Source organism: Oncorhynchus mykiss, chromosome 12, assembly GCF_057628025.1.
Source record: "Oncorhynchus mykiss isolate SJ-2025 chromosome 12, ASM5762802v1, whole genome shotgun sequence".
Classification (NCBI taxonomy): domain Eukaryota; kingdom Metazoa; phylum Chordata; class Actinopteri; order Salmoniformes; family Salmonidae; genus Oncorhynchus; species Oncorhynchus mykiss.
In genome coordinates this window covers 9610592-9634078 of record NC_143033.1, presented here as the reverse complement: position 1 = coordinate 9634078, position 23487 = coordinate 9610592, and the positions used below count along the sequence as shown (strand labels likewise).

The 23487-nt window shown below is 48.0% G+C and overlaps 1 protein-coding gene across 18 annotated transcripts in view; it reads right to left on the bottom strand.

Moving 5' to 3' along the window:
- Positions 1–1523: 1523 nt before the first annotated feature.
- The window catches only part of LOC110536778 (putative E3 ubiquitin-protein ligase HERC1), a 103403-nt gene continuing 81439 nt past the window's right edge, over positions 1524–23487 (bottom strand). For all 18 annotated transcript variants that reach the window (XM_036936839.2, XM_090191640.1, XM_036936833.2 and 15 more), the window contains 16 exons: positions 22552–22677; positions 22257–22395; positions 22000–22181; positions 20531–20686; positions 16470–16592; positions 16279–16381; positions 15764–15933; positions 15217–15355; positions 14811–14980; positions 14110–14279; positions 11383–11548; positions 11081–11157; positions 9302–9554; positions 8078–8230; positions 7665–7970; positions 1524–5057 (listed from right to left, as the gene is read on the bottom strand). In XM_036936839.2, coding sequence (XP_036792734.2) covers positions 4872–5057; positions 7665–7970; positions 8078–8230; positions 9302–9554; positions 11081–11157; positions 11383–11548; positions 14110–14279; positions 14811–14980; positions 15217–15355; positions 15764–15933; positions 16279–16381; positions 16470–16592; positions 20531–20686; positions 22000–22181; positions 22257–22395; positions 22552–22677 — 2619 coding nt within the window. In that variant the 3' untranslated portion in view covers positions 1524–4871. The remainder of the gene's footprint in view (positions 5058–7664; positions 7971–8077; positions 8231–9301; positions 9555–11080; positions 11158–11382; positions 11549–14109; positions 14280–14810; positions 14981–15216; positions 15356–15763; positions 15934–16278; positions 16382–16469; positions 16593–20530; positions 20687–21999; positions 22182–22256; positions 22396–22551; positions 22678–23487) is intronic.

The window sequence follows — 23487 nt, the reverse complement described above, 5'->3', positions numbered from 1 at the left end:
GAGGAAAACAGCCCTTTAGTTGACGATACTAACAATGACAATTTGTATACAATTGGTGTATATTGTAGTTATACATATTCCACTCAAAAAAACAAAAAAAACCCAGATACATCTTTACTGTACATAACAACACTACATTAAGATTACCTCAGCTCAGTTATCTAACGTGCCAACCTGGCCTGACTCTTTTCCCTACCCATGATTCATAGCAACGCTTTAAGGATACCCATAATAATCTCCATCATCTTCCTCTTCTCTCGTTGGGTCTCTGCCAAGCACCATTCATCAAATGACTGATCATCACCGCAGAGCAAGAAGAACTAAGCTCTGCAGTGTAATTCACCTGACCGTTCTGCATGCAGAGCGTGCTACATGTACCAGAGAGAAGCTTTCAGCTGCAGTGTAATTCACCTGACCGTTCTGCATGCAGAGCGTGCTACATGTACCAGAGAGAAGCTTTCAGCTGCAGTGTAATTCACCTGACCGTTCTGCATGCAGAGCGTGCTACATGTACCAGAGAGAAGCTTTCAGCTGCAGTGTAATTCACCTGACCGTTCTGCATGCAGAGCGTGCTACATGTACCAGAGAGAAGCTTTCAGCTGCAGTGTAATTCACCTGACCGTTCTGCATGCAGAGCGTGCTACATGTACCAGAGAGAAGCTTTCAGCTGCATTGCATCACACACTTACTCATGTCTGCATCTTACAATAGGTTTGATATTGTAACCTTTATTTAACCAGGCAAGTCAGTTAAGAACAAACGGTTATTTACAATGACGGCCTACCCTAACCCGGATGGTGCTGGACCACTTGTGTGCCGCCCTATGGGACTTTGATATTGTCATACATTCGTAGTGCAGAGCAGTCTGGTGGTTAAATTAAGCAACCGTGAGATGTTATGGTTGGGACCGGAGAATGGAGGGATTAATTGTATACATGGTCTGTATAACACTTCATTTCACAATGAATGTAAATAATATTTTGACATTTAAAAAAAAATGTACTTTTTAGTGATATATTTTCAGTTTTCCTGTCAAGTATTGAAGAATATAATATCAGAATAGAATACTGCAGTGTGGTCACACTGGTGCAGTGGACACACCTTGAAAAGCCCACATTCTACAAGACAGTGATGCTAGTATCACCAAAATACAGCCTGACCGCAAACACAGACGGAGACAGGTCTGTCAAATGTCTAGTTATTTTCCTGATTCCTAGAAAAGATGGAAATGACTGCCTTGCATTAAGGTAGAACATAGAATTAGAATGTTTCCCCATTCTAGAAGCAGAATACAGAACACCTTATTTTTTTACAACCCAGCCTGAAAAGGGTCTGGAGTAACTGATTTGCTCCAAGTCTGGGAATTGTCCAAATAAAGTCTAACAATTTCAAAAGAAAACTATCCAGTTACGACTGGGAACCTGTGACACCAGGGTCAGTCTAATTATAATAGAAGACTTCAACTGTCGATCCATGGCTTATCAAGAGGCCAGCATTGAGACTGAAAAAAAATGACACCAACGTTCATATTTAATCACATGGTTTAATCTACATAATACCGCCTGCTCTTAAATGAGACAGTCCAACAGAAAAATTATTTGTATATCATTCCTCCCCACCTTAAATACAACAAATGTTACAGCAATCAAATCAAAACAGTCAAAACTAGGCTATATCATCACAGCACATCTATGGAGAAACATCATTTATTATGTTCACATAGCTTCAGATCCTCTTAATTGAGGATTGCTGTTATTGTGAAAGTGTTGCACAGTTCGTCCCTGAAAGAGTGGTATTGCAGGTTCTCATCTTATCCACATTTAGACTAGACGATTTGATGTGGCATGAGGAACAAGTTACACTCCAGTATTCCAGGGGGTGAGGAACAGGATATTCAATTATGATTTTCTGCAAGAAAATCCCCTTTTAATATATTTTCTTTGCACAAGCAACAATGTACACAGGTCTATAAAGTGCGAAAACATCACAACAACCAATCATGACACCTTTTTTATTCAACTTTTTAGTTTAAATCATGTTGTTTTCTTTATCCCCAAAGATCTTCTTAACGTAGTCCCACGCTATACAACGATGCTCCTCGAGTCCAAAATCTTTAAGGGAAGAAACACCTTTTAAAAAGTAGAATAATGTAGCTATATGCTACTGTAATCCACAGCACACAGTCAGTAGTCGTTCACTGACGCCTTGCCCTCGACATAGAAGTCTGGGTGGTCTCTCTCCAAGAGTCAGAAGTCTGGGAGGGTCTCTCTCTAAGAGTCAGAAGTCTGGGTGGTCTCTCTCCAAGAGTCAGAAGTCTGGGTGGTCTTTCTCCAAGAGTCAGAAGTCTGGGTGGTCTCTCTCCAAGAGTCAGAATTCTGGGTGGTCTCTCTCCAAGAGTCAGAAGTCTGGGTCGTCTCTCTCCAAGGGTCAGAAGTCTGGGATGGTCTCTCTCCAAGAGTCAGAAGTCTGGGATGGTCTCTCTCCAAGAGTCAGAAGTCTGGGATGGTCTCTCTCCAAGAGTCAGAAGTCTGGGATGGTCTCTCTCAAAGAGTCAGAAGTCTGGGATGGTCTCTCTCAAAGAGTCAGAAGTCTGGGATGGTCTCTCTCCAAGAGTCAGAAGTCTGGGATGGTCTCTCTCCAAGAGTCAGAAGTCTGGGATGGTCTCTCTCCAAGAGTCAGAAGTCTGGGATGGTCTCTCTCCAAGAGTCAGAAGTCTGGGAGGGTCTTTGTCTCTCTCCAAGAGTCAGAAGTCTGGGAGGGTCTTTGTCTCTCTCCGAGAGTCAGAAGTCTGGGAGGGTCTTTGTCTCTCTCCAAGAGTTCATGCGCTAGTGTTTTGGGCCAAGCAACAACAAAAAAACCTAAAGCATGTAATTCCGAACACTACATTAGTGGTCTGTCTAAATCTTTGACCTATGTGTTTCAAAAACCTACCATCGCATCCCTGTACTTTGTTTCAGGGAGAAAGCACTGCAATTTAAAACACTACACTTTTCACAAACTGCAAAAAAACACAAACCCATTTATAAATACGCAGCAACATAGTACAGTACAGTTCAAGTTTGGCAAATGTTTAAATCTGTCGAGTGCATTGTTCATTAGGTGGCATTACATTCATCCAAGACAATACATGAGTGGGTACTCTATATGGACACAGATTGAGGCTTGTTTTGGGACTTGTTTTTGACTTAAGTCTCCATCCCAAATGGCATCTATATAGTACACTACAGGTCAAACCAAGTGCACTAGAAAAGGGAATAAGGTACCATTTGGGACTCCATTATTATTAACCATTAAGGCCCGAGGAGGTGTGGCATATGGCCAATATACCACGGCTAAGGGTTGTTCTTAGGCACGACACAATGCGGAGTGCCTGGATACAGCCCTTAGCCGTGGTATATTGGCCATATAGCACAAACCCCTGAGGTTCCTTATTGCTGTTATAAACTGGTTACCAACGTAATTAGAGCAGGGAAAATAAATGGTTTTGTCATACCCGTGGTATACTGTCTGATATACCACAGCTGTCAGCCAATCAGCATTCAGGGCTCGAACTAGCCAGAGTATAATCCTAATTGTATCACCGTCTCTGTTCTCTCTCTCTCTGACACAGCTCTGACAGTAACATTACTTAAAAATACTCTGGTCAATAGAGTATTAGCTATACATCTTAATGTAGGCTACATTTCAATATCCAGTCCGAATGCAGGCCCAATGCATTGCTTCATTGTAAATGGTGTGCTAGTATAGACATCTGAACAGAGCCCTAACAGCTAGCCTACCCACTACTAGAGTAACATATCCCAGCCAGCCAGCCAGCCAGACAGCAGTCCACTGGCGATTTAGAGCACACCAGATCAAACCAAATAAAGCTAGCTAGCTAACACCATATGTGGGCATGTAACTCAACTCAAGCCAGGAAGCTATGGTATCATCGTCTGAATGAAAGATGGCCTTCACGTCTGCCCGACTTTGAACTGTTATTCATTATTATTCACAGACCTTTTCTATCTTTCTGCCTACAACAGTAATACTACTCATACTTCCTGTAGCATAAAGGTTATTCAGCCGCTTAATGCAACAAGGTTTATCCTACATCAATACGTCTCAGTAGATGATGCACTCTCTTTAAACTAAGTTGTTGTTCTTTAACAAATATTCTAGAAGAAACTGTGAATTCAAAACAAAAGGCTTAAAAACTAAAAATGTTTCTCTCAGAGCGAGCGATAAGAGTGATCACCTCATTCAGCCAGTCATTCAGCCAGTCATTCATTCATTCAGCCAGTCATTCATTCATTCAGCCAGTCATTCATTCAGCCAGTCATTCATTCATTCATTCAGCCAGTCATTCATTCAGCCAGTCATTCATTCAGCCAGTCATTCATTCATTCATTCATTCAGCCAGTCGTTCATTCATTCAGCCAGTCATTCATTCAGCCAGTCATTCATTCATTCATTCAGCCAGTCATTCATTCAGCCAGTCATTCATTCATTCATTCATTCAGCCAGTCATTCATTCAGCCAGTCATTCATTCATTCATTCAGCCAGTCATTCATTCAGCCAGCCAGTCATTCATTCATTCAGCCAGTCATTCATTCATTCAGCCAGTCATTCATTCATTCACCCAGTCATTCATTCAGCCAGTCATTCATTCAGCCAGTCATTCATTCAGCCACACAGAGCCCGGAGCCAGAGACTAGCATTGACTATTGTACCAAAGAAAAGTTCAAATAAAGATACGAGGAGGAAGAAGAAACGACATGACAAACACTTTGAGCTTTCAAGTAATGTTGAGCCATGTTGTTGTTATTGTTGTTATTGAGCAGGGTCTCATCAGTACTCAGTATCATTACTATCAACATCACCAGTATCATCAATACTCTGTGTCGGATCCGTCGGCCGGGTCGGTGTTTCGAGACAGCATGTAGTTGTCCATGTCGATGGAGGGACAGTTGTGGATGGAGTAACGCAGCCTCTCGGCCAGGATGGCCTGGCTGGTGTAGGGAGGCAGACGCAGCTGGAAGAAACACGTCTGGGCTGTGGGGAGCCCGTTCACAGGCTGAGGAGAAGAGGGAAGAGGGGTTCACAGGGAAGGAGAAGAGGGAAGAGGGGTTCACAGGGAAGGAGAAGAGGGAAGAGGGGTTCACAGTGAAGGAGAAGAGGGAAGAGGGGTTCACAGGGAAGGAGAAGATGGAAGAGGGGTTCACAGTGAAGGAGAAGAGGGGTTCACAGGGAAGGAGAAGATGGAAGAGGGGTTCACAGGGAAGGAGAAGAGGGAAGAGGGGTTCACAGTGAAGGAGAAGAGGGAAGAGGGGATCACAGTGAAGGAGAAGAGGGAAGAGGGGTTCACAGTGAAGGAGAAGATGGAAGAGGGGTTCACAGGGAAGGAGAAGATGGAAGAGGGGTTCACAGTGAAGGAGAAGAGGGGTTCACAGGGAAGGAGAAGATGGAAGAGGGGTTCACAGTGAAGGAGAAGAGGGAAGAGGGGTTCACAGTGAAGGAGAAGAGGGAAGAGGGGATCACAGTGAAGGAGAAGAGGGAAGAGGGGTTCACAGTGAAGGAGAAGATGGAAGAGGGGTTCACAGGGAAGGAGAAGATGGAAGAGGGGTTCACAGGGAAGGAGAAGAGGGGTTCATAGTGAAGGAGAAGATGGAAGAGGGGTTCACAGTGAAGGAGAAGATGGAAGAGGGGTTCACAGTGAAGGAGAAGAGGGAAGAGGGGTTCACAGTGAAGGAGAAGATGGAAGAGGGGTTCACAGGGAAGGAGAAGAGGGGCTCACAGTGAAGGAGAAGATGGAAGAGGGGTTCACAGGGAAGGAGAAGATGGAAGAGGGGTTCACAGTGAAGGAGAAGAGGGAAGAGGGGTTCACAGTGAAGGAGAAGAGGGGTTCACAGTGAAGGAGAAGATGGAAGAGGGGTTCACAGTGAAGGAGAAGAGGGAAGAGGGGTTCACAGGGAAGGAGAAGAGGGAAGAGGGGTTCACAGGGAAGGAGAAGAGGGGTTCACAGTGAAGGAGAAGAGGGGTTCACAGGGAAGGAGAAGAGGGAAGAGGGGTTCACAGGGAAGGAGAAGAGGGAAGAGGGGTTCACAGTGAAGGAGAAGAGGGGTTCACAGGGAAGGAGAAGAGGGGTTCAAAGTGAAGGAGAAGAGGGGTTCAAAGTGAAGGAGAAGAGGGGTTCACAGTGAAGGAGAAGAGGGGTTCAAAGTGAAGGAGAAGAGGGGTTCACAGTGAAGGAGAAGAGGGGTTCACAGGGAAGGAGAAGAGGGGTTCACAGTGAAGGAGAAGAGGGGTTCACAGTGAAGGAGAAGAGGGGTTCAAAGTGAAGGAGAAGAGGGGTTCACAGTGAAGGAGGAGAGGGGTTCACAGTGAAGGAGGAGAGGGGTTCACAGTGAAGGAGAAGAGGGGTTCACAGTGAAGGAGGAGAGGGGTTCACAGTGAAGGAGAAGAGGGAAGAGGGGTTCACAGTGAAGGAGAAGAGGGGTTCACAGTGAAGGAGAAGAGGGGTTCACAGTGAAGGAGAAGAGGGAAGAGGGGTTCACAGTGAAGGGGAAGAGGGGTTCACAGTGAAGGAGAAGAGGGAAGAGGGGTTCCCAGTGAAGGAGTAGAGGGGTTCACAGTGAAGGAGGAGAGGGGTTCACAGTGAAGGAGAAGAGGGGTTCACAGGGAAGGAGAAGAGGGGTTCACAGTGAAGGAGAAGAGGGAAGAGGGGTTCACAGGGAAGGAGAAGAGGGAAGAGGGGTTCACAGGGAAGGAGAAGAGGGGTTCACAGTGAAGGAGAAGAGGGGTTCACAGGGAAGGAGAAGAGGGAAGAGGGGTTCACAGTGAAGGAGAAGAGGGGTTCACAGGGAAGGAGAAGAGGGGTTCAAAGTGAAGGAGAAGAGGGGTTCAAAGTGAAGGAGAAGAGGGGTTCACAGTGAAGGAGAAGAGGGGTTCACAGGGAAGGAGAAGAGGGGTTCACAGTGAAGGAGAAGAGGGGTTCACAGTGAAGGAGGAGAGGGGTTCACAGTGAAGGAGGAGAGGGAAGAGGGGTTCACAGTGAAGGAGGAGAGGGGTTCACAGTGAAGGAGAAGAGGGGTTCACAGTGAAGGAGAAGAGGGGTTCACAGTGAAGGAGAAGAGGGGTTCACAGTGAAGGAGAAGAGGGAAGAGGGGTTCACAGTGAAGGAGAAGAGGGGTTCACAGTGAAGGAGAAGAGGGAAGAGGGGTTCCCAGTGAAGGAGTAGAGGGGTTCACAGTGAAGGAGGAGAGGGGTTCACAGTGAAGGAGGAGAGGGGTTCACAGTGAAGGAGGAGAGGGGTTCACAGTCAAGGAGAAGAGGGGTTCACAGTCAAGGAGAAGAGGGGTTCACAGTGAAGGAGAAGAGGGGTTCACAGTGAAGGAGAAGAGGGGTTCACGGTGAAGGAGAAGAGGGGTTCACAGTGAAGGAGAAGAGGGGTTGTTTTTACCTTTTATTAAGTTGTGAAAAAAGTACTGAGAGTGGAGTACACAGATGACCCAAATACTGTATGTTTTATATACAACACAAGTAACCTGATTAATTAGCCTGGTCCCAGATCTGTTCATATCATCTTGCCAACTCTTATGGTCATTGGCGAGACAGCACCCCTGGATCTGGGACCAGGCTAGGGATTAATGTCACTCAAACTGAAATAAAACTGAGTACTTACCCTGTCAACCTTGATGATCTGGAACTTCTGAGTGATGTCAGCGGGGTTGGAGGGCAGTCTGGACCTTCCGGACACGAAGCGCAGGAATAGAACCCGCTCCTCATTGGCAAACTCCTCCAGACTCTGCCACAGCCAGCCAATCAGCTGGTGACTGTCTGTGATGTCGCGGTATCGGACTACTTTCTTGAGCATCTCCACGGAGACCTCGGGCAGACCGCAGACCAGCTGTTCTAGCTGGCGCGCCGTGAGGAGGGAGAGGAGAGGCACCGGGATGATGGAGGACATCCCCTCTCTCACCGCTGCTACCTGCACAGGTAAACAACAACGTGACCGAGCGCAGACCAGCTGGAACCATCACAACAGCCGGGACAGACACAGCACAACGACGATACAGCAGTGTACGACAACACTACCTGTCTGTCCATCTCGTGCAGACGGTAGTCCAGAGTCCTCTCTACGTAGTCACTCTTGTTGGAGAAGGTGAGAGAGATGTTGTGTCCCCCAGGGACCACCGGCACCAGCTTCCCATCTGCACTGTGGGCCATGAACGAGTCCAGAGGAATCATCTGGAGACAGACAGACAGACAGACAGAACACATTACACATAACTCTCAGAACACAGTGACAGATGTGATCCCTTTTTATGGTGTATGAAAACAAACTGAAAAGAGAAATTGCTAAGTAGTCTGGAAAAATGTCTGGGGGGGGGGGGATCAGGAAAAATGACATCCCTGCAGCAGGAACCTGGTGATGCAGGTCAGTTTGAACATGCCACTGGCTAAAGTCAGCAAAGAGCGGGATCTAGCTGCATAAACCAGTTTCCCGGAAACAGATTACGCCTAGTCATGGACTAAAAAGCACGTTCAATAGAGAACACCCATTGCGTTCAATAGAGAACACCCATAGTGTTCAATAGAGAACACCCATAGTGTTCAATAGAGAACACCCATAGTGTTCAATAGAGAACACCCATAGTGTTCAATAGAGAACACCCATAGTGTTCAATAGAAAACACCCATAGTGTTCAATAGAGAACACTCATAGTGTTCAATAGAGAACACCCATAGTGTTCAATAGAAAACACCCATAGTGTTCAATAGAAAACACCCATAGCGTTCAATAGAAAACACCCATTGCGTTCAATAGAGAACACCCATTGCGTTCAATAGAGAACACCCATTGCCTTCAATAGAAAACACCCATTGCGTTCAATAGAGAACACCCATAGTGTTCAATAGAGAACACCCATAGTGTTCAATAGAGAACACCCATAGTGTTCAATAGAGAACACCCATTGCGTTCAATAGAGAACACCCATAGTGTTCAATAGAGAACACCCATAGTGTTCAATAGAGAACACCCATTGCGTTCAATAGAGAACACCCATAGTGTTCAATAGAGAACACCCATAGTGTTCAATAGAGAACACCCATAGTGTTCAATAGAGAACACCCATAGTGTTCAATAGAGAACACCCATAGTGTTCAATAGAGAACACCCATTGTGTTCAATAGAGAACACCCATTGCGTTCAATAGAGAACACCCATTGCAAACGAATAGCTTTTCAGTCCAGAACTAGCTAAGGTTAATCTCTTGTCTGGGAAACAGCCCCTGTATGCATCATATCCTCCCTCACCACGTGGAAGTTGTCCTCTGTGATGCCGCTGTTGTCCAGGTGCCGGATGCCGTGCAGGGAGCGGTAGGTAAGCAGGTCCACCTCCTCCAGGTCCGGCCCACACAGGGGAATACAACACAGCTGCTTCCACACCCAGGGGGCCAGGTGCAGGTCCAGGGGCTTCTTGGTACGGATGGCCACCGCCATCAGGATGCCTAGGAAACGGAACTGGACCATGTGGTCTTCAGAGACTGCCGCTGGGTTCAGCAGGAACCTGACAGGGGGAATTAGAATCAGATTGTTTAACCAAAACTCCAGGAGAAACACAAGACAGGAAAGGCCTATTGGTTCACTTCACACACAGTGGGAGCTTTCGCAGCAGGCAAAGGTGGCTGAAATGATGTCATTACGTCACATAATCCAATCAAACCCCGGGAGACACCAGATCCCAGCGGGCAAAGCCGGTGTACAGTACGTCATCACAAGCAGAAACCTCCCCAGGGCCTGGTTGCATAAAACATCATAAGTGTTTCCCTTAAGGAATACTTTTCCCTTACCCGAGGAAATGTTTTTAAGGGTGTTGCATAGAGCCCCTAAAACATGTCCTTAGGTAAGGTCATCATTTAAGTGGTTTTACGGTAGTTTGAAGGCATGTATGGCAGAAAGAGTCTCTTGGTTACCGTGGAGACAACCTTCACTGACTGAATCTCTCGTCAAAGAGAAAATATAGCTTCTACATTCAAGACATGAAAAACAAATTGATTCAGAAGATAAAAAAAGACATTTCACATCAAAGTAGACTACAGAGTAGGTTATCCTTCAAATGATGTGTGGAACTGAAGGAAAAGGAAGGATTTAACTTTAGGATGGTTAATGCATCCAGCCCCAGGTCTATTGCTTCACTATGCACATGGTAGGCAGAGCTTAGATTTAAAGGAACTCACAGCTGGTAAGATCGATGGCTTTACCATGAAAAGGAATATCAAGACAAAGACTATGAGACCGTGTTTGGAGAGCAGAGAGAGAACATGAGACCGTGTGGAGAGCAGAGAGAGAACATGAGACCACGTGGAGAGCAGAAAGAGAACATGAGACCGTGTGGAGAGCAGAGAGAGAACATGAGACCGTGTGGAGAGCAGAGAGAGAACATGAGACCGTGTGGAGAGCAGAGAGAGAACATGAGACCGTGTGGAGAGCAGAGATAATATGAGACCACGTGGAGAGCAGAGAGAAAACATGAGACCGTGTGGAGAGCAGAGATAATATGAGACCACGTGGAGAGCAGAGAGAAAACATGAGACCGTGTGGAGAGCAGAGATAATATGAGACGACGTGGAGAGGAGAGAGAAAACATGAGACCGTGTGGAGAGCAGAGATAATATGAGACCACGTGGAGAGCAGAGAGAAAACATGAGACCGTGTGGAGAGCAGAGATAATATGAGACCACGTGGAGAGGAGAGAGAAAACATGAGACCGTGTGGAGAGCAGAGATAATATGAGACCACGTGGAGAGCAGAGAGAAAACATGAGACCGTGTGGAGAGCAGAGATAATATGAGACCACGTGGAAAGGAGAGAGAAAATATGAGACCGTGTGTGGAGAGCAGAGAGAGAATATGAGACTGTGTGGAGAGCAGAGAGAGAACATGAGACCGTGTGGAGAGCAGAGAGAGAACAAGAGACCGCGTGGAGAGCAGAGATAATATGAGACCACGTGGAGAGCAGAGAGATAATATGAGACCACGTGGAGAGCAGAAAGAGAACATGAGACCACGTGGAGAGCAAAGTCTCATGACGTACCTGTCGGTGTTACTTCCCACATCAGTAGAGCTGTTGGGGGTGTGAATGAGCAGATCAACCACACCAGACTGCAACTCCTGAGAATGTCACAGCAAGACATACATATTCATCTTTTCACATCAAACATGCACGTACAATGAGCAGGGTTGAGGTCCATTTCATATCAATGAATTCAGAAAGTGAACTGAAATTCAAAAAAACCTCAGTAAAATAATTATAATTTCAGTTAGGTTTCTGAATATATGGAGTAGAAATTGAATTATCTTTGTTCAAAAAAAGCTGACCTTGAACCAGGGTCCTACCTGACACATCTCCGTGATGGTATCATCAAACACACCCCCTGCGTCGTCAGCCCCCTCCCCCACCAGCTTGACCTTCCAGGCCCTGGAGGGCAGCCTCAGCTCCAGGGGGTTCAGAGAGACCACCTGCTTGGCGATCTGCACAAAGATGGGCTTGCTGGAGCGCCCCCTGTGGTGCGGGGGACAATGGGCATTGTTACTGTTAATCATTGAGAAGTACTAATATCAATCAGCATCGGAAACTAAAATGCAGCATTGCATGGGGGGCTAACCCAAGGGTAATGTACTGTCAATCATCTTCAACTAACATGTTACAGTACGATGCATGGGGGGCTAACCCAAGGGTAATGTACTGTCAATCATCTTCAACTAACATGTTACAGTACGATGCATGGGGGAGTAACCCAAGGGTAATGTACTGTCAATCATCTTCAACTAACATGTTACAGTACGATGCATGGGGGAGTAACCCAAGGGTAATGTACTGTCAATCATCTTCAACTAACATGTTACAGTACGATGCATGGGGGGCTAACCCAAGGGTAATGTACTGTCAATCATCTTCAACTAACATGATACAGTACGATGCATGGGGGAGTAACCCAAGGGTAATGTACTGTCAATCATCTTCAACTAACATGTTACAGTACGATGCATGGGGGGCTAACCCAAGGGTAATGTACTGTCAATCATCTTCAACTAACATGTTACAGTACGATGCATGGGGGGCTAACCCAAGGGTAATGTACTGTCAATCATCTTCAACTAACATGTTACAGTACGATGCATGGGGGGCTAACCCAAGGGTAATGTACTGTCAATCATCTTCAACTAACATGTTACAGTACGATGCATGGGGGAGTAACCCAAGGGTAATGTACTGTCAATCATATTCAACTAACATGTTACATTACGATGCATGGGGGGCTAACCCAAGGGTAATGTACTGTCAATCATCTTCAACTAACATGTTACAGTACGATGCATGGGGGGCTAACCCAAGGGCAATGTACTGTCAATCATCTTCAACTAACATGTTACAGTACGATGCATGGGGGGCTAACCCAAGGGTAATGTACTGTCAATCATATTCAACTAACATGTTACAGTACGATGCATGGGGGGCTAACCCAAGGGTAATGTACTGTCAATCATCTTCAACTAACATGTTACAGTACGATGCATGGGGGAGTAACCCAAGGGTAATGTACTGTCAATCATCTTCAACTAACATGTTACAGTACGATGCATGGGGGGCTAACCCAAGGGTAATGTACTGTCAATCATCTTCAACTAACATGTTACAGTACGATGCATGGGGGAGTAACCCAAGGGTAATGTACTGTCAATCATATTCAACTAACATGTTACATTACGATGCATGGGGGGCTAACACAAGGGTAATGTACTGTCAATCATCTTCAACTAACATGTTACAGTACGATGCATGGGGGGCTAACCCAAGGGCAATGTACTGTCAATCATCTTCAACTAACATGTTACAGTACGATGCATGGGGGGCTAACCCAAGGGTAATGTACTGTCAATCATATTCAACTAACATGTTACAGTACGATGCATGGGGGGCTAACCCAAGGGTAATGTACTGTCAATCATCTTCAACTAACATGTTACAGTACGATGCATGGGGGCTAACCCAAGGGTAATGTACTGTCAATCATCTTCAACTAACATGTTACAGTACGATGCATGGGGGGCTAACCCAAGGGTAATGTACTGTCAATCATCTTCAACTAACATGTTACAGTACGATGCATGGGGGGCTAACCCAAGGGTAATGTACTGTCAATCATCTTCAACTAACATGTTACATTACGATGCATGGGGGGCTAACCCAAGGGTAATGTACTGTCAATCATCTTCAACTAACATGTTACAGGGATCAGGATCCACTATGTAACCTCAGTATGGAACCCCAGGGGATCAGGATCCACTATGTAACCTCAGTATGGAACCCCAGGGGATCAGGATCCACTATGTAACCTCAGTAGGGAACCCCAGGGGATCAGGATCCACTATGTAACCTCAGTATGGAACCCCAGGGGATCAGGATCCACTATGTAACCTCAGTATGGAACCCCAGGGGATCAGGATCCACTATGTAACATCAGTATGGAACCCCAGGGGATCAGGATCCACTATGTAACCTCAGGATCCACTATGTAACCTCAGTATGGAACCCCAGGGGATCAGGATCCACTATGTAACCTCAGTATGGAACCCCAGGGGATCAGGATCCACTATGTAACCTCAGTATGGAACCCCAGGGGATCAGGATCCACTATGTAACCTCAGTATGGAACCCCAGGGGATCAGGATCCACTATGTAACCTCAGTATGGAACCCCAGGGGATCAGGATCCACTATGTAACCTCAGTATGGAATCCCAGGGGATCAAGATCCACTATGTAACCTCAATATGGAACCCCAGGGGATCAGGATCCACTATGTAACCTCAGTATGGAACCCCAGGGGATCAGGATCCACTATGCAACATCAGTATGGAACCACAGGGGATCAGGATCCACTATGGAACCTCAGTATGGAACCCCAGGGGATCAGGATCCACTATGGAACCTCAGTATGGAACCCCAGGGGATCAGGATCCACTATGTAACCTCAGTATGGAATCCCAGGGATCAGGATCCACTCAGAAACAATGGACGTGTGTCTGTAAAATAACGTTTCACACCCCCCAAAAATAGTTACCTAGTTGAGATCCTCTTGACAGTGATCTGGGGTCCGTAGGTCTTGCCCTGGGTCATGGTCCTCCCTATTGATCTGACCAGGGGTAGAGTGTTGACCTTGGGGGACAGGAGGCCTCTCAGCTGGCCCTGGACGATGGCTGCTGTCCCTGAGCTGTAGCGAGATGAAGACACCTGGAGACAGGGAGAGAAAGAGAGAGAGAGAGAGAGAGACAGAGAGACAGAGAAAGAGAGACAGAGAGACAGAGAGAGAGACAGGGAGATAAAGAGAGAGAGACAGGGAGATAAAGAGAGACAGGGAGATAAAGAGAGAGAGACAGAGAGAAAGAGAGAGAGAGACAGGGAGATAAAGAGAGAGAGAGAGAGAGAGAGAGAGAGAGAGAGAGAGAGAGAGAGAGAGAGAGAGAGAGAGAGAGAGAGAGAGAAACATCAAGTCAGGTTAACCTGTTTTTTGATATGCATCATCACAAGGTCTTAATGACATCTCAATCTAGATCGACACAGTAAACATAGAACCAGCTGTGTGTGTGTGTGTGTGTGTGTGTGTGTGTGTGTGTGTGTGTGTGTGTGTGTGTGTGTGTAACAGAAAGACCGGGTAACGGGTAAGACATGAGATTTACGGTAAGACTGTGTAACTCATTCCCTGACATCAATCAGAGATAATATGAGGTTGACAAGATAAACCGAGAGCAGCTTGTTCATTACCTGGTTCCTGGGGTGGAGGTTGAGCAGCCTCCAGGACTTGTACATGAGGTCAGAGAAGTGGTAGAGCACCCGGAGGCGGGTGTTGAGGACGTCAGGGCTGCAGTCTTTCAGAGCGTTATACTGGGGAGGGATAGACTGGGGCAGACCCAGCTGCAGGTTGGCTGAGGCACCTGGAAAAGAGAGATCAGCAGACATGGTTTATGGAAGGTGAAGAAGAGGTCAGACTGGGTAACAGTCCTGGGATATGTCCAAACCCAGGAGACATTATGGATAACATCTGGTTTCCAAGCACATAGAGCTGAGGCATGCCATCAGTGTGTGTGTGTGTGTGTGTGTGTGTGTGTGTGTGTGTGTGTGTGTGTGTGTGTGTGTGTGTGTGTGTATGTATGTATGCGTGTGTGTTTACCTGAGGCTTTGACAGAAGGTGAGGGTGTGGTCCAGGCTGAGCTGTGGCAGCGACCAGCAGAGATCTGTCTGACGTTGTTCCCCTGTAGGCCTGTCACCAGGGTGGGCTCCTTCACTGGGCTTGAGTGACCCAGGCCAAGCTGAAAGACAGATCAACACAAAACAAAGACTGACTTCAGTGGAAAGTCACATACTGAATGAGAGGACAAATCTATACACCACCACCACTAGTCTTAGGCTCCATCTCAGTCTTTCAGTGATTCCTCACATCTTATCTAGTTACCACCTCCTCATTGGAGGAAAAGGTCCACGCTCCACACCCTCAGCTCCACACCCTCAGCTCCACACCCTCAGCTCCACACCCTCAGCTCCACACCCTCAGCTCCACACCCTCAGCTCCACACCCTCAGCTCCACACCCTCAGCTCCACACTCTCAGCTCCACACTCTCAGCTCCACACTCTCAGAGGCGAGGAGAGGATGCAAGGAATTGAGGAGAGCCGAATGAAGAACTCGTGTAATACTGTGGTAGAGAAGCTATGTTCCTACCTGTCCTTCACAGTTACAGCCCCAGGCATAGACATCTCCGGTAGAAGACAAAACCAGGACATGCTCACAGCCCACAGCTATGTCCTCTACAAACACCCCCTCCAGGGCTGGCACCACCTGGGGACGGTTGTGGTTCTTCAACATAGAGTCTGGCAGGCCGATCAACCGCTCTGAGGGGAGAGGAAGGAAGGAAGGAAGGAAGGAAGGAAGGAAGGAAGGAAGGAAGGAAGGAAGGAAGGAAGGAAGGAGAGACAAGACAGCTTGAAATAGGTCTTAAAGTTCTGTCAATTTAAAAAAAAAAATATCTAGCTCAAGCACCACATAATCAATGCACATGAGACCACTTTGATACGGATGTTTTACAATAGGTGGGGGAACTGACACATATTATCATGTAGCTGCTGTGCCACCACGAAAACAGAACAGCTGGGGGTCCATTAAAAAACAACAAGTTAGCCTACTACTGTAGTCAAGTCTGCTGTGTGGAACTTCACATGATAAACTACATTCATTACCTTGTCCAAAGGTGTAAACATGCCCATCTTTGGCCAGGACAACAGAAAACTGGGTCCCGCAGCCAACCTTCTTGATTCCCTTGTTACACAGTTGCTCCACTTTCTACAAAGTAAAGATTAATGAAAAAGATGAATAATAACCCATTGTGGAAGTTATGTTGTTGAAACGTGAGAGGAGCACTGTAGCCTACCTGAGGATAAGACTTCACAGTGCAGGGACCGGTCCCCAGCTTCCCATAGTCTCCGTCACCAAAGGACCAGACACTCATCCCATCGGAGGACAGCACCAGGGTGTGGTTGATACCACAGGACACCTAGTCACAATGGGAGAAAGACATAGGTAACACCTAGGTAACACATCGGTAACACATAGGTAACCGTTGACCGAAGCTGACAGAGATCCAATGGCAATAGGAATAAGATATACATCTGGGAGCCAATAGGAATAAGATATAAATCTGGGAGCCAATAGGAATAAGATATAAATCTGGGGGCCAATAGGAATAAGATATACATCTGGGAGCCAATAGGAATAAGATATACATCTGGGAGCCAATAGGAATAAGATATAAATCTGGGGGCCAATAGGAATAAGATATACATCTGGGAGCCAATAGGAATAAGATATACATTTGGGAGCCAATAGGAATAAGATATACATCTGGGGGCCAATAGGAATAAGATATACATCTGGGAGCCAATAGGAATAAGATATACATCTGGGAGCCAATAGGAATAAGATATACATCTGGGGGCCAATAGGAATAAGATATACATCTGGGAGCCAATAGGAATAAGATATACATCTGGGGGCCAATAGGAATAAGACATACATCTGGGGGCCAATAGGAATAAGATATACATCTGGGAACCAATAGGAATAAGATATACATCTGGGAGCCAATAGGAATAAGATATAAATCTGGGGGCCAATAGGAATAAGATATAAATCTGGGGGCCAATAGGAATAAGATATACATCTGGGGGGCCAATAGGAATAAGATATAAATCTGGGAGCCAATAGGAATAAGATATAAATCTGGGGGCCAATAGGAAGCAGAGCAGGGGGCCCGATTGAATTCAATAAAGGTTATTAATAGGGCTCCCGAGTGGTGCAGTGGTCTAAGGCACTGCAATCTCAGTGCAAGAGGCGTCACTACAGTCCCTGGTTCGATTCCAGGCTGTATCACATCCGGCCGTGACTGGGAGTCCCATAGGGCGGCGCACAATTGGCCCACTGTCGTCTGGGTTTGGTCGGTGTAGGCCGTCATTGTAAATAAGAATTTGTTCTTAACTGACTTGCCTTGTTAAATAAAAGGTAGAAATATATATATACATTATCCTACGAGGGGAAATTGGATGTCACCAGACCTGACTGAGACCCCTGCTTTAATACACCAGCCCTGACTGAGACCCCTGCTTTAAAACACCAGCCCTGACTGAGACCCCCTGCTTTAAAACACTAGCCCTGACTGAGACCCCCTGCTTTAAAACACTAGCCCTGACTGAGACCCCCTGCTTTAAAACACCAGCCCTGACTGAGACCCCTGCTTTAAAACACGAGCCCTGACTGAGACCCCCTGCTTTAAAACACCAGCCCTGACTGAGACCCCTGCTTTAAAACACTAGCCCTGACTGAGACCCCTGCTTTAATACACCAGCCCTGACTGAGACCCCCTGCTTTAAAACACTAGCCCTGACTGAGACCCCTGACTGAGACCCCAGCTTTAAAACACTAGCCCTGACTGAGACCCCAGCTTTAAAACACCATGCCCTGACTGAGACCCCTGCTTTAAAACACCATGCCCTGACTGAGACCCCCTGCTTTAAAACACCATGCCCTGACTGAGACCCCCTGCTTTAAAACACCATGCCCTGACTGAGACCCCAGCTTTAAAACATCTCCTTAGGCAACATTGGCAGCATCACAGATCACAGGACAGAAAATCAAACATGTCATCATCAGCTCTTTACCTGTCCGACATGATGGACGGTACCACCTGTCCGACACGATGGACGGTACCACCTGTCCGACACGATGGACGGTACCACCTGTCCGATACGATGGACGGTACCACCTGTCCGACATGATGGACGGTACCACCTGTCCGACACGATGGACGGTACCACCTGTCCGACACGATGGACGGTACCACCTGTCCGATACGATGGACGGTACCACTTGTCCGACATGGACGGTACCACCTGTCTGGTACGATGGACGATACCACCTGTCTGGTACGATGGACGGTACCACCTGTCTGGTACGATGGACGATACCACCTGTCTGGTACGATGGACGATACCACCTGTCTGATACGATGGACGTTACCACCTGTCCGACACGATGGACGGTACCACCTGTCCGACACGATGGACGGTACCACCTGTCCGATACGATGGACGGTACCACCTGTCCGACATGATGGACGGTACCACCTGTCCGACACGATGGACGGTACCACCTGTCCGATACGATGGACGGTACCACTTGTCCGACATGGACGGTACCACCTGTCTGGTACGATGGACGTTACCACCTGTCTGGTACAATGGACGTTACCACCTGTCTGGTACGATGGACGTTACCACCTGTCTGGTACGATGGACGTTACCACCTGTCTGGTACGATGGACGGTACCACCTGTCTGATACGATGGACGGTACCACCTGTCTGGTACGATGGACGGTACCACCTGTCCGACATGATGGATGGTACCACCTGTCCGACACGATGGACGGTACCACCTGTCCGATACGATGGACGGTACCACCTGTCCGACATGATGGACGGTACCACCTGTCTGGTACGATGGACGGTACCACCTGTCTGGTACGATGGACGGTACCACCTGTCTGGTACGATGGACGATACCACCTGTCTGGTACGATGGACGTTACCACCTGTCTGATACGATGGACGTTACCACCTGTCTGGTACAATGGACGTTACCACCTGTCTGGTACGATGGACGGTACCACCTGTCTGATACGATGGACGGTACCACCTGTCTGGTACGATGGACGGTACCACCTGTCTGATACGATGGACGTTACCACCTGTCTGGTACGATGGACGTTACCACCTGTCTGATACGATGGACGTTACCACCTGTCTGATACGATGGACGTTACCACCTGTCTGGTACGATGGACGGTACCACCTGTCTGGTACGATGGACGGTACCACCTGTCTGATACGTTGGACGGTACCACCTGTCTGATACGATGGACGGTACCACCTGTCTGGTACGATGGACGTTACCACCTGTCTGATACGATGGACGTTACCACCTGTCTGGTACGATGGACGGTACCACCTGTCTGATACGATGGACGGTACCACCTGTCTGATACGATGGACGTTACCACCTGTCTGATACAATGGACCTTACCACCTGTCTGATATGATGGACGGTACCACCTGTCTGATATGATGGACGGTACCACCTGTCTGACACGATGGACGGTACGACCTGTCTGATACGATGGACGGTACCACCTGTCCGATATGATGGACGTTACCAGTCTGATCTGATGGACGTTACCAGTCTGATATGATGGATTTTACCAGTCTGATATGATGGATGTTACCTGTCTGATATGATGGATGTTACCTGTCTGATATGAAGGATGTTACCTGTCTGATATGATGGACATTACCTGTCTGATATGATAGACATTACCAGTCTGATATGATGGATGTTACCTGTCTGATATGATGGACATTACCTGTCTGATATGATGGACATTACCTGTCTGATATGATGGATGTTACCTGTCTGATATGATAGACATTACCTGTCTGATATGATGGACATTACCTGTCTGATATGATGGACATTACCTGTCTGATATGATGGATTTTACCTGTCTGATATGATGGATTTTACCTGTCTGATATGATGGACGTTACCTGTCTGATATGATGGACATTACCTGTCTGATATGATGGATTTCACCTGTCTGATATGATGGATTTCACCTGTCTGATATGATGGATGTTACCTGTCTGATATGATGGATGTTACCTGTCTGATATGATGGATGTTACCTGTCTGATATGATGGATTTTACCTGTCTTGTTAGGTTCATGTTTTAAGTATCCCTATATTTCTGTTATTAAGGTGCTTTCGCTCTGTTATTAGTAGGCCTGCGCAGCAGTCTCGTTGTTGATGGACCTGGCCTGAGTGCAATGGCAACCATGTAGTGTGCTAATACGGTTTGCTATGTCTGATATGACGGATCTTACCTGTCCAATGTGATATCCCTCCAGTGCCGTGACCCTCTCTGGCAGCATCTTGTTGGACGTTGACCTTTGACCCAGACGACCAGAGTCTCCACTACCGAAGGTCAACAGCTTCCCGTCTGTTGTAATCACGGCTGAGTGTTTGAACCCACACGCCAACTGTTGTGTGAAGGAATGATGAATGACAGAGACAGAGAAACTATTCAGGATAAATGAAACCAATAATGTTTCCGTGCTGGCCTACCACTTAGAATGAAGCATTATATTATATCTAATGTAAATACAACGAAGGGTATGTAATCTACAGTAAGAGGGATTCATTTAATGTAATTTAACATCCCAGCAATGTTAGGTGTGACCTGTCAGGTGAGCCTCATCTCCAGTCCTACCCGCCCCCACCTCTCCCTGCAGAGCCTCATCTCCAGTCCTACCCGCCCCACCTCCTCTCCCTGCAGAGCCTCATCTCCAGTCCTACCCGCCCCCACCTCTCCCTGCAGAGCCTCATCTCCAGTCCTACCCGCCCCCACCTCTCCCTGCAGAGCCTCATCTCCAGTCTACCCGCCCCACCTCCTCTCCCTGCAGAGCCTCATCTCCAGTCCTACCCGCCCCCACCTCTCCCTGCAGAGCCTCATCTCCAGTCCTACCCGCCCCACCTCCTCTCCCTGCAGAGCCTCATCTCCAGTCTACCCGCCCCACCTCCTCTCCCTGCAGAGCCTCATCTCCAGTCCTACCCCCCCCACCTCTCCCTGCAGAGCCTCATCTCCAGTCCTACCCGCCCCACCTCCTCTCCCTGCAGAGCCTCATCTCCAGTCCTACCCGCCCCACCTCCTCTCCCTGCAGAGCCTCATCTCCAGTCCTACCCGCCCCACCTCCTCTCCCTGCAGAGCCTCATCTCCAGTCCTACCCGCCCCACCCTCCTCTCCCTGCAGAGCCTCATCTCCAGTCCTACCCGCCCCACCTCCTCTCCCTGCAGAGCCTCATCTCCAGTCCTACCCGCCCCACCTCCTCTCCCTGCAGAGCCTCATCTCCAGTCTACCCGCCCCACCTCCTCTCCCTGCAGAGCCTCATCTCCAGTCCTACCCGCCCCACCTCCTCTCCCTGCAGAGCCTCATCTCCAGTCCTATCCGCCCCACCTCCTCTCCCTGCAGAGCCTCATCTCCAGTCCTACCCGCCCCACCTCCTCTCCCTGCAGAGCCTCATCTCCAGTCCTACCCGCACCACCTCCTCTCCCTGCAGAGCCTCATCTCCAGTCCTACCCTCCCCACCTCCTCTCCCTGCAGAGCCTCATCTCCAATCATACCTGCACCACCTCCTCTCCCTGCAGACTCATCTCCAGTCCTACCCGCCCCACCTCCTCTCCCTGCAGACTCATCTCCAGTCCTACCCGCCCCACCTCCTCTCCCTGCAGAGCCTCATCTCCAGTCCTACCCGCCCCACCTCCTCTCCCTGCAGAGCCTCATCTCCAGTCCTACCTGCACCACCTCCTCTCCCTGCAGAGCCTCCACCTGTTTGGGTCGTCTCTGTCTCTCACTGTTCCCATGTCCCAGCTTCCCATAGTCCCCGTCACCCCAGCTGAACACCTCCCCCGTCTCCGTCAGGGCCAGGGAGTGGCCGTCAGAACCGCAAGAGGTCACCAGCTGGGTCACCACGTAGCCTGGGGGGTCAACAAGGGGGACAAAGGTGTCAAAGGTGTCCAAGGTTATAGATCAACCTGAGATAAAGATGTTACCTTGCAAGGCTGAGATGACTGTGGGGGTATATAGGTCATCAGAGTTGCCCTGGCCCAGTCTCCCATAGCTACCCTCTCCTACAGCCAGCACCGTACCGTTCGCCTGTACCAGGAATGTACAGTTCTGCCCACACACAACCTGCAGAGAGTAGAGTATCACAGGTCAACAACAGAGAATCTTTGGGCTCAAAATGTAAGAAGCCTAAGTACAATCTGAAGCTGCCTAATCAGAGATGCTCACGACGTGTGCTGTAATGAACGTGACCCTGGTGTATTAGTAGGTTATGAACTCTACCTGATGCGTCTGGGACAGAGACGGGGCGATGGTAGGCACCATCAGGTTGGTCCCTGCGTCTGCCAGCTGTCCGTGACGCCCGTTGCCCCACAGAAACACCTGACTCTTCCCTCCCTGTTGCCAGTCCTGTCAAATACAGTAAGAGGAGGTGGGAAAGCCTGTTAAAGTAGCCTGTTAAAGTAGCTTAAAGTAGCCCGTTAAAGTAGCTTAAAGTAGCCTGTTAAAGTAGCTTAAAGTAGCCTGTTAAAGTAGCTTAAAGTAGCCTGTTAAAGTAGCTTAAAGTAGCCTGTTAAAGTAGCCTTAAAGTAGCCTGTTAAAGTAGCTTAAAGTAGCCTGACCCAGGGTGTGGGTTCCCAGAGCTGCTGAGGGTATGTCAAGTGATACAGCTATCTGAACATGAAGTGATGGAGCTGTGTCATGAGGCTGGCCTGACCCAGGGTGTGGGTTCCCAGAGCTGCTGAGGGTATGTCAAGTGATACAGCTATCTGAACATGAAGTGATGGAGCTGTGTCATGAGGCTGGCCTGACCCAGGGTGTGGGTTCCCAGAGCTGCTGAGGGTATGTTTAAGTGATACAGCTATCTGAACATGAAGTGATGGAGCTGTGTCATGAGGCTGGCCTGACCCAGGGTGTGGGTTCCCAGAGCTGTATGTTTAAGTGATACAGCTAACTGAACATGAAGTGATGGAGCTGTGTCATGAGGCTGGCCTGACCCAGGGTGTGGGTTCCCAGAGCTGCTGAGGGTATGTCAAGTGATACAGTAATGACATTAAGAGAATAGGATATATGGTTTTACAGACAGAAATCAGGAGATATGAATCAGAAATGGCACCCTATGCACTATATAGGGAATAGAGCCCTATGTAGGCCCCGGTCAATAGTAGTGCACTATATAGGGAATAGAGCCCTATGTAGGCCCCGGTCAATAGTAGTGCA